The following is a 17,734-nucleotide window of genomic DNA, read 5'->3' on the forward strand; positions in this document are numbered from 1 at the left end:
AAGTGGTTCTTGTTTACAGAAACATGTGTGATTGTATATAAACACAAGCACGTGGTACGTTACAACATTGAGCTTCAGCACTGCAAAAGCTTACATAAAAACTTCATTTAAGCTTCGTCTTCGAAACTCTATTATAAAGTTGGAAAAGAAAAAACCTTTTTGCATAAAATAATAATTTATTGTAGAAAAATTATACTTCCAAAAAAAACTTGGATGGAAAGAAAGACCACAGATGATCCGTTTGTTTTGTTTGATACAGAAATCCGTAAATTATTACGACAGAACAATTAGGTATTACATAAAGTAAAACAATTAAAAACATTACTATTATTGCTACATTTATAAAACACAGAACTTATTCACATTATCACTACGTTTACATAAATTTAAGACTAGATTAAACTACTCTAGAAATGTAATAAAAAAATGAAGTAAAATGTGTGTGTATAAAGTTGTTACATAAAATGCTTTAAAAATACGTAATCACGTACTTTAAAAAATAGTTTTACATATAAATTGGAACTGGTATTTTAGTTATTTGTGGGATATTGCGAATATACTTTCATTCTTACACACACACACACACACACACACAATATGCAATTCTTAACAAGCACTGAACAACAGCAATATGAATTCAGTAGCCGTATATTTCAAAACCTTTAATTCCAACACGTAAAAACGGTAATAAAAATTCACCCTGTACAGGCATAACATAACGCTCCATTACACATTTCATATTAACAGTACTACGATGTGTTTATTAGTAGAATCACAAACTGGCTCTTAAAATGCGAATGTGATGATATTGCTGATTTATTTCTTTTGTTTGGGCACTTACAACAAGTACAATCTATTACAATAAGTCGTATTTAACTTCCTCTTACTTACCATTATGACCAGTAAATAAAAATTGTTACAATATATTTACGTTTGTTAATTCTTCCTTTTATACTACTGAGAATTATCGCGCTTGTTTCTTGTGGGAGAGGAAGGAGGGGGACTGCAGAATCACTTAAGACAGACTTCAGAAAAAATATAGTAAGGAATCAATTTATACTCTTTTGTTACTTTAAAATTGAGGCACAAGGTTACGGATACAGCTTTTGCCACTCACTCTCTTACTACGTTGCGAGTCAGGGCGTTAGATGCAGTTCACTGTTGCAAGATCAAGCCACAATATGACTGGCAGGGACACAACTATGGTTGATAAGCAGCAAGAACATTAAGTCAAAACGTATAATGTAATGATATTCACAGAACTGTGCATTAATATTAACAATTTTAGTTTTTCTCAGTCAGGGGTGCCCACAAGGGGGGGCTATGACGCAAAAGTGCGTCATTGAAATATTTGGGGGGGTTAAAAAATCTGTATAAATATGTTTGAGGGATTGTAAAAATTAATCGAAAAGATTTTTTTTTCATGGAAGAACACCTACGGGTAGACAATTGGGGGGGGGTGCGTCATGGACATAAGGGGGGGGCACCACTGTTCTCAGTGACAAAGAAATATAATGTAACTGGTGGGGCCCAATAAGTGAAATGCCAATGAGATTGAATTGAATGAGAGCGTGCTACGATACTATCCATGGTTTCTGAGTACTTATAAAATGCTATAAACTGACGTCAGTTGATTTTTGAGCTTCTCTTTTTCAGCAGCGAGGTTATATGAGACGGGACCTACTGATTAACGTGGAATCCGAACCTGCCGGGACCACCAGCCGGGAATCGAACCTGGGTCTTCTACGCCAAAGACGCGTACGCTAACCGCTTAGCCACGAAGGACCTCTATAAACTGAAGTTGTTCTAATAATATACGTTAGCCAGAAAATTAAAATGTAAGATTTTTGCCAGCTCAGGAAAAACACTAAAACTTTTTGCATAGTATTTTAGTATCAACATGTTTCTCTGTACAATATTACGACAAAAGTATTTCTAATACATACTAGACCTCACTAAGGTACTGCAATACTTTCCAGCGACGACGTTGTAAGGGAGCAACACTCTTTGAAGTGTTTCTCAAACTTTTTTCATGTAAGGACTACTTTTATATATTTTTATTTACAATTCCCATTATTATGTATTCGCATTAATAGGAGGAAAACGATATTAGGTTTATTTTAAATAACTAAATCTATCATCAAGAATATTTTATATATAATACACACACACACACACACACACACATATATATATATATATATATATATATATATATATATATATATATATATATATATATATATATATATATATCAGCTATAGTGTGTGGTACGCAAGTCACTTCATTATTATTATTATTATTATTATTATTATTATTTTGGACAAATTTTTAAGCTAAGAGGGCCATAAAAGCATACATTGAAGATCAGTTTGAGAGACGTTATATTCTGTAACGGTTTGCGATCTTTTGGACACTACTTCCATCAGGGACGTACGCAGGGGGAGTGTCCTGGGGGTCCGGACCCCCCCTGAAATTTCGACTTTTGTGTAAATTTAGCCTAATTTTAGGAATTTTAATATAAAATACCCACATATTGAGTTTGGACCCCCTCCCCCGAAATAAATTCCTGCGTACGCTACTGTCTTCCATAGAGTAATTGCAGATATCTTCTTTCGTTTCTATTATGTTGATTAATTATTTATGCGATATTCTTTATATTTAATAGGATCTTGTTAGGGCAAAACTGATAAAAACTTAAAACCTGTAAAAGTAAATATTCAAAGAAATTATCCCTGCCACTTCTTGGAAGTCATTTCAATCCTTCTTTCCTCCAACCTTTGTGCTTATAAGAATGTAAAACTCTTACAACGTTAACTTCTGAGATAATGGAACGAAACACAACAGAAACGATATATTTTTTTTAAGTTTTACAGCCCACGGTTATGCCATGTAGTAGGCTAAAGGAAACGGCGATAATGAGAATGAAGGTTATGGAACGAAGAACATGGGAGGAAACAACAGAATCCCGAGAAAACTGACAGAGTCTTGGTTTGTTCACTACAAACTAATCTGGTGTGTGATCGAACTAAAATGCCTCACACTGGAGGTGAAAGCTCTATTACTGAGGTACTGCAGCCGATCTGAGAGACTACAGAAAAAAATGCATATAATAAATATGGCAAATCGTCAGGTTTTTTTTTTTTTTTTTTTTTTTTTTTTTTTTTTTTTTTTTTAACGGACCAGAAGCATTTATAAAATCAGGGATAGTTCAGAATGCTTGGATGATCTTTTTGAGTTTCTCGTAATATAAACATAAATCTCATTTATTTATCGTCAGTAGACGCTACAGCAACCTCTTTTCTACTGCAACGCATCAGTATGGCTGTACAAAGAGGGAAACGTTGCATCAGTTTTGGGAACGCTACTCTCTGGTAAGAAACTGGAGAAGATCTTTTTTCTGTAATCATCTCGGCAAAAGTCTGAAAGTACTGTTGCAAAGTTTATCACAATAATATTATATTTTCCAATTTGATAATTATATTTTCCATAAACAATACGTTACACACAGTTTAGTTCAGACCGGTTCAGACGGTTCAATTGGATTATACACTGATGAAGCGATCTGCTGGATAAGTGAAACAACTGTTTGTGTCAAAATGGTTGGATAAGTTGCTTTATAATACCGTTTTATGTCAAGCGTTTTCTCCATGTAGGAATTATCCTGGAGAATTATATTAAGCTTATAATATATATTTCGAAATAAAATGATTTACAGTTAAAAAAAATAAATAATAAAAAAAAAAACTCATTTGCTGATAAGAATTAAGAAAACTTGATAATTTTTCAGAAACATGTATAAAAGTGTCTAGTAATCGTACTATCAAGCAGTAATGATCCCATTTTTATTGTATTTTGCAAGTATAAGTAAGCGACGGAGTGAAAATGCTCTCACTTTACATTATTTTGAAGAAAAAAATAATAAAATAACCAACTGAACCTCATTAGGTATTGAACAGGAACCACTAACTTCACAGATGAAAATCGTTAAGCTGGACATCTACGAAATCTTAATATCATTACAAACATTTAATAATAAAATACTCAGAATGTAAGAAGGATTATTTTGATTTTCTAGTCAGAAGGCACTATTTTAACAACAGACTGTCAACAACATCTCTTTATTCTTATGAACAACAAGTAACTAATGGTTTAAAATATTAATATTAGCTAAGCACAAATTTATTTCATCACAAGTCAGCGATAAATCTACAGGTAATTACTGGTTCAAATGATGCGCAAGAGGAATAAAAATAATATTAATCTTGATTTTGATTTGTAGATCAAGGGAAAATATTTACACTGGTACTACTTAAGATATTATTTTGATATTGTGAACAGACAAGCACTTAATCGGACTATCTATATGCAGCACAACAACGAAGACTCTGGCTATATTTTCCTTGTGATGTGATTACATTTTCTTTTATACTTGTCTAACAACAGTGACGATATATAATTATCATCCTACATCCTTAAGGTATATTACTATAAAAAAAGGCGCTTGCAGAATTTACGGGGGGAGATTGGGAACCCTCATTCTTCTTGAATTTCTGTGCCACGCACTTTAATCGAACTAGAGCCTTTCTTTTACAAGTGAGCCCTCAGAAAATATGTGAAACATGCTTGGACCCCGCCCTCGCCGCTCCCTTACGGAGGAAACAATCCCTTTGCTTTGGGGAAAAAAGTGAATGACCTCGGCTGCGTTGCCAATTTGTCATTCAGTCGTTTGGTCTTGGTGAGTGAAAGATCGTAGATTACTTAGAATAGCTAACAAGACAGCCCGTCAATGTGGCAACCCTGTCCACATTCAACTATTGAAAAACTCGGCCAAAATAACTCGTGACTCCTCTTTTGAGTGAGGTACGGGAAAACACACATCAACAGCAGCACCAGCAGGGGCAGAGTTGAAACAGAAAGGCTTTAGTTTCACTGATTACAAATGTTGCTCCATGGACTTTGTGAGTAACAGTTTAAACGTATTTCTCACGAATAAAAGACTTACTGATGTATATATTTACACATTTTGCTTGAAAGATTAAAGGTGACTAGACCTGGAATTAGCAGAAGAAATAGTACGTTACTTTTTAATTTCTTACATTACATTCTCGTTTGCTTTTTCTTTCATGATTTTAATACGTGAGATACATTATAGTATTACTTTTATTTTTAATTAAAATTTACTTTCACTTTACTTTTGTCTAACAAATGGATGAATTATACATTGCAGAATTAACTACAATACAAGGAAAACACAGATATGATTCGTGATAGGGCAGGGCAAGGAATTTCCGATCGCCATTACAAACCAAATATATTAATTTGGCGATAGGCATTTCGTCTTTATTTTGACTTCAAAATGCGAAGAAAAAATTTCGACTAAATTTTCACGTTACTGGATTCAAACCTCATTCTATGCCCTGGGATAGCGATACATGTGGTTCATATTCCGCTTTAAACTACACTAGACCCAGGTCTCATATAGTCTCAGTGTTGACACGAAACGTTGAACGAACAAACCTATACAATATCTATACGAATGCCAATTTTTACTGCTTAATTGAAATTTTCATTTTTATTAAAAATAATAATAGTAATAACAAAAAAGACTGTTGGCACCTACACATTCCATTTCATGCTTAAATTTCTTTACATGAAGCAATTACATTGTGACCTAATTGTACTAGTTATTCCTCTCAAAATGAAGACGATAAAATAAAAGACTAAAAAGAATATGATGTCACATACTACATGTAGGTCGTTATTAAATACGTGGGTGATTAAGAAAGTGATGCCTCCAAGTCCACTACTAGGCCAATAGTAATGCAAAGACTCTGAACTATTGACCATTATTGCACTGATGTTTATGCTATAGAGTGTCAATTGTTTCACCTTCCTATCTCTTCTTGTTCCAGAGTAATGGAGCAATCAATGGCATCCAGTGGTAACGTCCGATTGAAACAGCTGCCTGTCATTGAATTTCTGACTGCTGAAGGTTGAAGGAAATGAAATGAAATTTTGAGTTTTACGTCCCACGGTTATGCCGGTTAGGCTAAAGGAGACGGTGATAATGAGTAATGAATGAAATGGTGGAATGAAGAAAGTGGGAGGAAACGGGAGAACCCCGAGAAAACCCACGCACACGGTGTTTGTCCACCACAAAGTTCACTTGGCGGGAGCAGGGTTTGAACCCGAGACCCCTAGCACCAGAGGTGAACGCTCTACCACTGAGCCACCGCGGCCCCCTGCTGAAGGTTGTGCGCCCAGAAATATTCATCGCTCGCGACGAGTCGTGGATACACCACTACGATCCAGAAATGAAGCGTCAGTCAATGGAGCACCGCCAAGTGTTCTCTCCTCTGAAAAAAAAAAAAAAATCATCTGCTGGCAAAGTGATGTTGACATTCTGCCTCATCCTGCCTATAGTCCGGTTCTTGCGCCCTGCAACTTTCGGCTCCTCTCCAAAAGGGCCAATGCTACAGCTGTGACGCGGAGGTGGAAGCAGCAGTTCAGCAATGGTGTGCCAGCAGCCACCACAATTCTTTGCCGGCGGCATAAAAAACTTTGTTTCGCATTGACGCTAGTGTGTTGCCCGTAATGGGGACTACGTTGAAAAATGATGCCACCATTTGTAACTGACACTGCAAGCTTTCCATTGATACCTGTAACGATACTATCTGTCAAACACAAATAAAGGTATCACCTTGGAGGTATTACTTTCTGAATCATCCTCGTACTATATATGAGTCGAAACAAAAACTTACTTTATAAACTTCCATATTCTTTTTTTTTCTTTCTTTTTCTTTTTCTCTTTAAACTTTGCCTCGAAGCCTCTAATTAAGGGCATTAACACTACGAAAAACTAAGAGTTTAACATTTTGAACAGAAAAGGTGCGTACAAACGGAACGTTCCAGATTATCAATTATGTTACAAACTAGTTCGAAAAGCGTCACCATCAGGATCGGGAAATTTATATTGGTCATGCAACCAGATCTTCCTTACCAAATTAGTAATATACCTATTTCTGGTACCGGAAGTAATTTAAAACTTTTGATGGCACTTATTCTCTGGAAATACATCACAGTGTGAAACTATTAACTTTGGACACTATAAGCACAAATGTATATAAAGAATTTAATTAATCGATTCTTCCTAAATTTAACTGAATATTATCAGTCAATACTTAACAACACTGACGTAAAAAGAAAACAAACCATCAGTGAGATTGGATGTTTGTTACACGTAAACCATATCCAAACAGAACAGGAAGAACAGCTCTGCACAATAACAAAGAAACATCATCCCAAACTAAATCACACGTTCAAAATTCAAATATGATATTAGATCACAATATATAGTTCTTTTAATATCACAATGCAACATACACAACAAAAATATATTTTTTTTTTTTTTTTGAAAAAGTAACTCATTTGTGACCTTTCTTTCACAAATCTATAGAAGTGCAATCTATGCACTAAACACGATTAGAAAAAAAAAGTGCATTAATATTTTTATCATAGAAAAATAAGGGAACTATATACTGTATATGAAAAAAAATTATACGAAGGAAAATTGTACATGTTGCATCAATAACTATGGATTGCTCCAATTACAAAGAAAGAAAATAATAAAAAAGACGATAATGATGATTATTAATAAAGTTCACTGATATAACACTTTAATTTTATTGACAAATTATTAAAGCACAGAATTTACTTATTATCCAACATGACTGAATCATAAAGCCTGCTTCTCGTTTGACAATGTATCTTCTGGGTACGTGACTCCTAACTTCTTCTTTAATTCATCCATCAGTTCTGCCAGTAGCAACGATTCGGAGTGAGGCATCTTTGGACTCTCCAGAAGACCTATGTAAGTTAAATCGAATGAAAAAGAGAACATGGATTGTTATCCTATTCACGTTAGTTCCATTTCTTTCCAGAGGTAGTAGTTTGATATAGTGCAGCCCACTTATAACGAATTTCAAGGGATCAATACAAAAAAACAAAAATTTCAGGAGTGATCAAAAAAAAAAAATAAAATAAAATAAAATAAAATAAAAATAATAAAAAATAAAAAAAATGCATCTAAAGATTGCGATAATTAGTTTTTGGATCAGGAGCCATAAAATTTGTGAACGGTCCCTAAATCGATTTTTTGTATTTTTCACGTAATAAGAATATCACACTAAGTTGTTACAGTTTGGGTTTGGCTACACTATAAGTAGCTCTCCAGATATAAGGCTTACAAGAAAATTTTTGATTGAAATATATTGGATCTTTTGATCCAACAAACGATTACAGCTACCGAAAAGTGCACCTCTAACTCCGCGTCTAACACAATGACTCCAGTGAAAACAGAGATTTTATTTTTAACCTTGACCTTGAACCCTGGTGTACGTGCGTCGCCGGAAATGTCTGCACCTGGGGCGATTTCTGCTGTCATCCGAGTGGGAGGGGAAGGAGTGAGTCATGTCTGGCTTACATAGCAACAACAGCTATGAAAACCACTTTTTGCTGTATTTGAGTCATCCAGGAGCAGAGGAAAAGAAAACATGATCCCGTTCTGTAAACTTCGCTATTTAGTGGTCTCTACGGAAAATATTGTTCGTAATATACGATCATTTCTTCCATGTTTTAAATAAACGATAGACGGGGATTTTATTTATGTTCGTAATATTCAATAATTCGCTATTTCCGAGTTCCTTATAAGTGGGCTGCACTGTAATTATTACCAAGCACCATTGTTAACAGCATTACTCAAAATATGGATATACAAGATGTAACAAAACGGTATGGCAATATTTCAGGGCAGATTTCTAATGGGTAGACGCGTAAACAAGTTCATGTGACCATATGGGGGGGGGGGAGGAATGCATCGTTACAGAATTACGGCCATTAAGCCGCCTGACGGTGTGAAATAGTCACATTCTGGACGCCCCTCAATGTAACTCAATTTAAACCTCAATAGCTCAGCTCCTAATTAAGCTAGGAAGACAATTTTGTTATCAATGTCTTCCTGAAGGATTAAGCTTTCCACTGATATGCATTCTCACGTGTGGACACAGAGCCAAGGGCAAGTTATTCCAATGCATTCGGATTGTGGGTTTCAAGGAAGTCTCGAGAGGGTGTTTCCCGTCAGCCTCTGCAGGAGTATGTGTGGGCCTAGTAAAGTGTCACCGACAATACCGCACCACACACTGAGAGCAAACGGTTGTTGGTGTCTCCTGGAACTGATCGCATGAGGATTATGATCCGCTCAAACATGTACATTATGGTTATTGAAGATGCTTTCTCGTGTGAACTTAGCCTTATCTGTAACCACTACTGCGGATGGGGAAAAAAAGATGAACAGCACACTGTTGGAGGTATCACTGGCAAAAACATACTCGCGGCAGATAGATAGCTGCTGACAAAGACCGCACTCGCTGCAGGTGATATGGATACAGGCTCCATCGACGACATACACGCCGTATCTATATGTGGTTTACAAGTAGTTTCTTCAGGAAGACATTGATACCAAAATTATCTTCCTAGCTTAATTGAGCTGAGCTATTTAGGTTTAAATTGAGTCACATTGAGGAGTGTCCAGAAGGTGACTATTTCACACCGACAGGCGGCTCAATGGCCGTAAATCTGTAACGATGCATTTCCTCACATATGGTCACATGAACTTTTTTACTTGTCTACCCATAAAGAATCCACCCCTGAAATTTTGATGTACCTTTTTTGTTACACCCTGTAATTACAACAACAGTAGTAATTCGATGTTAAATTTGTCAGGAGAAATTAACCTTTTAAATACAAGTTGTTGGGTCAGCTTGAAAAAGAATAGTTGGAATTACTTTACTTTTTTGTATCTTGTTGCCTATAGATTGTACCATACTTCCTCCCTACCTATCCAATTTATGAGACAAAATGCTTAATAAAAACTACTTCTTTGGCTGACAATAAGCCAATGTTTAGAAAACATACAGCGGAGTTTATACAACTTTCACTATATTTAATACATTTAAATTAAAAAATAAATGAATAACGCCTTCATTTCTTCATATATATCACGTGTTCTAAAAATGGCGCCACGGACCACAGAGAATTATTCTACAAGTCAAAATAAAGCATATATATATATATATATATATTTGTATACCTTTCAAGTCCTTGCCTGGAGACACAAATTGCACTATGTGGCAACGTCGCAAATAAAGAACCATAGATTAGATCTACCAATCTATCAAATAGTTATATCGATTCTTTCTAGATGGCAGCTAAAGTCGATATTTATTGACACTAGCATCACTTATTAGTGTAGCAATCGATTCAACTGCTTGTTGTATTCGTACAGTAAAGCTAGAGGCTCCAAGTTAATCTGTGACGTTGCCACATTGAGAAGTTTTGATTTCTAACAGCGGCTAAAGGAGGCCCCGGAGGGCATACCATCATACAACATTTTCGCGTTATTTTGGCCTGTAGAATAGTGCCCTCTGGTCCATGGGCGCCATTTTTAGAACACATATTTCTGTTCTTTCGTCAGTTAGCTCTGGGAAACTCACATGAAAGTTCTTTCACTTTTCAGTTTCCTTTTGCACTTTTTTTATGTAGCCAATTGAAAATGATGAGGTTTAATGTACCGTAATTCCCTTTTACTCGAAAAATTCTTCCAGGGTCCCACTTATTTGGCGAGCACGAATTCCTTGACTTTCCTACATCTATAGCACCTACACTTGGTCGTGACTAGGGGATTCCTCATCTACTATGCATGTACATAGCGGAGAAGTTTTGGAAAATACACTATTTTATAAAATATTCCCTATTAAACACCCGGGTAAGGCAAAAAGAGAAACGGATTTTGAGAAGTAAAAATCTATACTTAAAATTCTATGACTTTTCTAGGTTTCCTCAGCTTTTCACGAAATTCCCTGATTTTTCCAGGGCTTTCTACGAATAAGCGGAATTTCCCGACTTTTAGGTTTTCAAAGCTTTCCAGGTCGATGGAAATCCTGTCTTCTACTGAACAACTTATTACTGCAAATGTAATTTGAATCTCATCATTTTTCGAGTGGGCACATGGAAGAAAGAAAGAAAAGAAAAGAAAAAAAAGAGCGCAAAATGAAATTACGGGAAATGGAAAATCTTCCATGTGAGTTATTCAGGAACACTGCCAATGCAAAACAGAGATTACTGAAAAAGTTCCGTGCAGTTGAACTACATTTGGACGCAGTAAGTTGTTATAGTTTTTACAAATCATATAAGTACGTGTTAAACCATAACCTTACATTAAAAAAATAAATAAATAAATAAAAATTCATTTTTACGTTATAGTTTTGTTGATACGCTTCACAAAAACAATGTCTTGTAACATTACATATATAATCACAATATTAAATTCGGTCACATCGTTTGAGGTTCGTTAGGGATAATATATATATATATATATATATATATATATATATATATATATATATTTTTTTTTTAATCCTCCACTCCATTCACATACTTCTGCTCTTACATATATCGTCGTCATTTATACACCTTTCCCTCGCAGTTTTCCTACAATCACAACCGCGCGAATATAACGGACGATCAGTCAAGTGAAAATACATGTTTGCCGAGAAACAAAAAACAGAATACAGCCTATATCTGTTGTCTAGAAACCGTACTCGAGAAGTAAACCCGTTGGAAGGGTTCGACAGCGAAAAACAAAAGAGTGAAATTATAAAACCGGGACGACTGGAAGAGATCGTATATGGAAACCTTTGTCACTGTATTCCGACGTATTTGTTTAAACGGTGAGATTATGCACTAATTGCATTGTTTATGAATGATATCAGACATATGGCAGTGTTGTCTCAGATATTGTTTTCATGTAATACTTTTTGTAGGTGATTTTTATGAGAAAAACATGAGAATTTGAAGCTAACTAAATCTGTGTGAGAAAAGTCGCATACACACACTCCTTAAGTCGTTTTTCACTGAATTTATAACATGGGATCAAACAGATTACACTATCCAGATAGCTACAAACTTATAAAAAAAATAATAAAAAATAAAATAAAATAAAAAATACTCACAGTGCGTTCAATAAGTTCCGGAACTACCTCGAAATAAAGCACTTTAACCATGGCAGAAAAATGTATCATAGTACGTTCGCTATCCTCCTATACAGCTGCTGTCCTATGCCGACATACCACGGGTGGTGGAGGATATAATCAAACTCAGTATGGGGCATTATTTATGGCTGCTCGTAAGAAAGTGGGTGAGGGTGACAGATCTGTAGTTCCTACATTTTCCTTTTTGTGTTATTTCTAGGGTTTTTTTTTTTTTTTTTGACTACATTAAAGCATAATACCTAAGAATTTGTATACGAGGGAACACTTGCAAAACTGCTAACATAACCGTCACCAGGTTATATAAGTAATTTTTGTGGACGCTCTGTATATTTTGGAAAGACAGAAACCATTCTTCAATTTATACTTTACTTCTGCGACGCAAATAATTTCTTTCTTTGATGGGAGCTTCAAATAACAGATTTCTTTCCAACGAATTAGAACAAAAGTCTTTTTCTTTGTTCACTCATAAATATATGTGAAAAACGTGTTTTCACTGTGAGAAGATTTTAGTAACAAAGACCATTCATTTTCTGAACTAATGAAAATTGTACTTCTATTATTTGGATCTTCAGTGTTTCTTCCTTACTCATTAATATGCAAAGACTACATTATATAGTTATTTGGAACTAAATTAAGTGCTTTCTTCAATTATTTATGGAAATACTGGCGGCAGGTGTTTGAACGACTCACCGGCGCCAACCATATCGTTCAGCCACTTTTTATCTCCACGTTCTCTCGTTTGAACTACTCACCCCTTCTCCTACACTGTAGTCAGTGAACTGTGAATTACGCAAATACTTTTAACGTTTAATTTGTATATCCATATAGGTTGTTTAATCTGATTACATTTTAAAATCAACTGCCAATATTGACCAGTCGATCAACCCAGCTCACACCTAGAGCACCTCTACTCTAGAAGTTTACTCCACGCGTCAATATTGTGAACACGTTCGTTGAATTCGCGATAGAATTAAGTAAAAGAGCACACATCTAGTGACCGCTTAAGGACTGGTATCCCCCCCTCTTAGTGAAGTCCCGGGTCCGCAAACCCAGTGCGCATAATTAGTTAACGGGCCTACCAATGTCCTAATTATGTAATGGGACTGTCTGCGTTCATTCTGCTGGATACTACCGTCAACTTTTTACGGCTTCTACTCGCAGCAGCCAGGAACTTACGTCGTGAGATTACTTTAGTGTTACCCCATAGTGTTAACCCCACATGCATTAGTTAGGTCAAAAGAAGGTCAAGTCCTTGAATACCCTCCAGCGGATTTTATATTCCTCCCTAAGTTCACATGTACTTTCAAGGGAAAACACTTTGAGGTTGTTATATTGATTCAAGAGGGTGTGACAAACGCTCAACGGCATTCCAGTGGACAACAAACGCGTTCCAGAGCATCTACGACCGTTCCTGCTAGTGTGTGGGGCGGAAAGGCATGAAGACGAACGTGGTAACATTATTTTCTGACATCGTTAAGTATTTTATTTCGAAGTAATCCCGAAATTAATTGAATGCACTGTCTATATTAAATATTTAAACATGCATTAACATTAATATGATTAGGGTTTTTCTTCTCTTCCGAATTTATAAACTTCACATACAGGTAACCAACAAAGTTCAGTTGCTTTTTCACCCACCACATTCGAACATCGATATGTCGCCTAAGACGCATCTGGAAGATCAAAAATAGTCCCCATCAGCATCGACAACCTTCTGCCAACGTTCTGGAAGGCAATGGATTCTATCGCAGTAGAACTTTGTGGGCCGTGAAGCGAAGAATGTATCAAGTGCATTTTGCACCTCTACTAGAGATTTGAACCGGTGTCCTCTAAGGTGATTGTCCAAGGAATTGAACAGGTGATAATCGAATGGTGCAATGTTCTGGGAGTATGGCGGTTGCATTAGTGTTTTCCATCCAAGGTGCAGAATGGTGTCCCGGGTCATCCTAGCCACGTGGGACTTAACGTTGTCCTGTAACAGGACAACCCTTTGCGATTCAGAAGTGCTCGCTCCAGAGTTTTGAGTTTTTCTTGAACACGGCTCAACTGCTGACAGTACATAGTTGCACTGATGCTCTGACTAGCTGGTACGATGCAGGATGTCGCGAACACTCCACCAAACACACAGGAGAACCTGGTGTAGTGCTCGTTTCGGTTTGGAACCAGTTCATGGGATGCTAACCAATCACGGCGGCGCCGTAGAGCTTCGTACAGGACTCATCACATGTCAACACCTTGTCCAGAAATGGCTCATTCCTCAGACGAGACAGCAAAGAAACAAGGATCTGCTCGCGTTGCCTTCTCGCCCGGAGTCAAATCATGTGGACCCATCGACCCAACTTATAGTGCTTCCCAAGTTAACAGAGGTGCTGCCGAATGGTTTCTCCACTCACACTGAATTGTAGTCCCAGTTCCTCATAAGTCTGGCCACTGTTCGCCTCAATTGCTGCTTGAAGATCCAGGGTGGCCACTCATTTGGAATTTCAAAATTCCCTGACTTTTCCAGAAATTTTCCCGGTTTTCCAGAAAATTTCTAGAGATATCTAAAATTGGTATATATAGGAACCTTGGGCAACTCAGGGACACGAACCCCTAAATTCCAGTAAAATTATTGCTTTTAATTATTCTTTTGTGATTCCAGGCCCCCGGGCATTTGTCCCCTATTCCCCCTCCCCTGTCGCCGGCCCTGCAAACCCGTAAACCATTATTAAACACAGATCATGTGAGTTATACGCAAAGAAGTCCATGTGTTAAGAAAAAGAATTCCTCGAAAACATGGTATTTTGATCCAGGCCCATAGCTAGGAAATGGCCAATGGAGGTGGAGCCCGCACCCTGCGACAATCCTCAACTTCCTTGACTGAAATTTTCATTTCTTTTTTAAACAAATATTTGTTTAAAAAATAAGTAGTCAATAATTCTTAAATTTATTTTCTTGGAAAAACACCATTACAGAATTTACATAAAATCGGTTTAAAATTGCAAAATTCAAATCAAGAAACTATTCTACTCATTATCTACTTATTATTCGTTAATTTGCAATCAAATATTTCTCCGGATTTAACAACAAATATACAATACCTTCACCAGGTGTGCTTATTAGCAACTCTGTCATATTGCAGTACAAGGTTATGCTATCGTTCTTTGACGTCACAAATGAATGGAGAGGACAATTATGGAGCTACCTGTATTAAGAAGTAACGGACTTCGGTCTAGAAAGCCGGTATTAACAACTTTAGGTAGGCCCGGGTCCCAAAGGTTTTGTCGTGCCAGCAGTGGCGTGCGGTGGTTATGCAACCGGGGAACAGGTCGACATAGATGGGAAATATTGTGTAACAAAACAACGGAACTGAAGTAAATGAGCACTATTAAAATGTGCTTTTAAGAAATCAGAAAAATTTGTTTGAAGCTGATTTTTTTTTAGAACAATAGTACATGCAGTAGTTGAATTGGGTGTAAAAACTAGGAGGAGGGGAATGCCATTACTTCAAATTGGTGGTCAAAAGGTCAAATATCTGTAAAAAAGCATGGCCAATTAATCGTGTGGCGCAAAAAGTACTGCCGCCACTGAGTAACAAATGCATGTGGAATCCACACAGTTTTTGATTCCACATAGAAATACACGCATTAACCAAAATTCCACACATTTTGTGGAATTCGACACACATTCGGAACTCTTCCGGCAGAAATACTCAACTATCGTTCAGCCTTTATATTAATCACGTGACCACCAAAACGGGATGCAGGGGCGCAGCCCCGAGCGAATTCTGGAAATCAAGCAGCCATCGAACTAAACAAGTGTGTTAATTACAAAATGGTCCCGATTTCGCTCCAGCTTAATTCATGGGCAGCACAAAATGACAAAAGAATATGAAGAAAGTATGCGTAGCCCAAACCAGCAGAGCTAGATAAACGAAACCTGGAAGGAAGGAGAAATCTGGGGGCGAAGCCCCAGCGACCAAAGCTATTTCGTATATAAATAAACCGGCTAAATGGCTAGGAATACAGCAGAACGTAAATTTTCTCCCGAGTAAAAATTCCATGTTTTTCATCAAAATTCCCTGACTTTTCCAGAATTAAAAAATTCCCTGACTTTTCCCGGTTTTCCAGGTGAGTGGCCACCCTGAGATCATTTTGTACATGTGTTGGTCTTCCGGCACGTGGTGCGTCTTCGAGTATTTCGTCACTGTCCTTAAAACTAGTTAAAACAACTGCTGCACTGTCCACATAGTCACGACACCCTCATCAAAGGTCTCGGGTATCTTCCGCCCCGATGCAGCGGCATTTGACCCCAGTTTGAACTCGTACAGCATATATGCCTCTATGAAGCTCTGTGGAGGTCCCATGTTCACTATGTCCTTACGTAAGTTCACGGAGTAACTGAATTGCCACAACCAGGTAGTATGTTGCATATACCCACACCAACAACTGACCTTCGCCTTATCTCCGTTCGTATTGAACTCACGATGTGAGGCTGGTGTATGGGGTCCCGGGTTCAAACCCTGCTCCCGCCAAGTGAACTTTGTGGTGGAGAAACACCGTGTGCGTGGGTTTTCTCGGGGTTCTCCCGTTCCACCCACTTTCTTTATTCTACCATTTCATTCATTTTTCATAATCACCGTCTCCTTTAGCCTAACCGGCATAACAGTGGGACGTGAAACTCACAGATTTCATTTCATTTCATTTCACGGTGTGAGGGCCAATGGAACACAGACCTCCAAAAAAAGAGAGAGAACTTTCTTGGTTACCTTTATATAACATTTCCAGTATCGGTTAGTTATTACTTTGTGTAACAATTTCTCTGCCATTTCCACTTTCCTCTTTAAATCAAAACGATCACCTTAACACCAAAACATAACGAGAAGTGGACTGACTACTGACTTACTGCTCTTTTATTCTGGCAACCCTGAAAACTAATGCAGAAAACTACTTATATTTACCCTCCCGACACTCCTTCAATCAATAGTATCTCATAAACACAATAGCAACTCTGAATCATTACCTCATTAAATACGTACAGAAGTTTGGTTTTGTAATAATAATAATAATAATAATAATAATAATAATAATAATAATAATAATAATAATAATAATAATAATGAAAATTACCTTGCGTCAGACACCGTCGTACTTCTACAGCTTCATACCTCAAACCAGCACTATTGACAAAATTGAAGGGCTGGGATGCACTCGGTAAGTAGAACTCCCGTGTTCTCCCTGGCGTTATTAGGTTGGTAGGAGCCCAGAAAGGATTCGCTACCTTTAAGGAATAAAATAATTTATTAATATATTAATAATAAAATGTTTAACATGTCGAAATATTCCCCATTTCCCCCTTTTTAATTTCATACACTATACAAGACAAATGGCACAGCGCATGATTATACAAAATTGTAAATGGTTATTTCTTTTGTTCATTTCATTGTTTTCTTTTTCCTAACCAAATGGAATGGGGGAAGGGGATCAATTTCAACAATATTTTAATTTTCCATTTTGTTTTCACAAAACAAGGAAACATTAAATGGTTTAAAATGAATTTTTGTAACATAGTTAGCACTTGGGTTGACCTGGGTTTTTACCATTTCTCTTTAATTGAAATTCGTATCCTAAATGAAAAAGGGTTG

At 36.8% G+C, this 17,734-nt stretch overlaps 1 protein-coding gene across 1 annotated transcript in view; it reads right to left on the reverse strand.

The window, feature by feature from the left end:
• Nucleotides 1–528: 528 nt before the first annotated feature.
• The window catches only part of LOC145673041 (trans-1,2-dihydrobenzene-1,2-diol dehydrogenase-like), a 60,331-nt gene continuing 43,125 nt past the window's right edge, over nt 529–17,734 (reverse strand). The window contains exons 6-7 of the mRNA XM_081742374.1: nt 17,220–17,370; nt 529–7,870 (exon numbers count right to left, since the gene is read on the reverse strand). Of these exons, the coding sequence (XP_081598500.1) occupies nt 7,740–7,870; nt 17,220–17,370 (282 nt within the window). The 3' untranslated portion in view covers nt 529–7,739. The remainder of the gene's footprint in view (nt 7,871–17,219; nt 17,371–17,734) is intronic.

The sequence above is a fragment of the Thermobia domestica genome, chromosome 16, assembly GCF_964235325.1.
Source record: "Thermobia domestica chromosome 16, izTheDome1.hap1.1, whole genome shotgun sequence".
Taxonomy (NCBI): Eukaryota; Metazoa; Arthropoda; class Insecta; order Zygentoma; family Lepismatidae; genus Thermobia; species Thermobia domestica.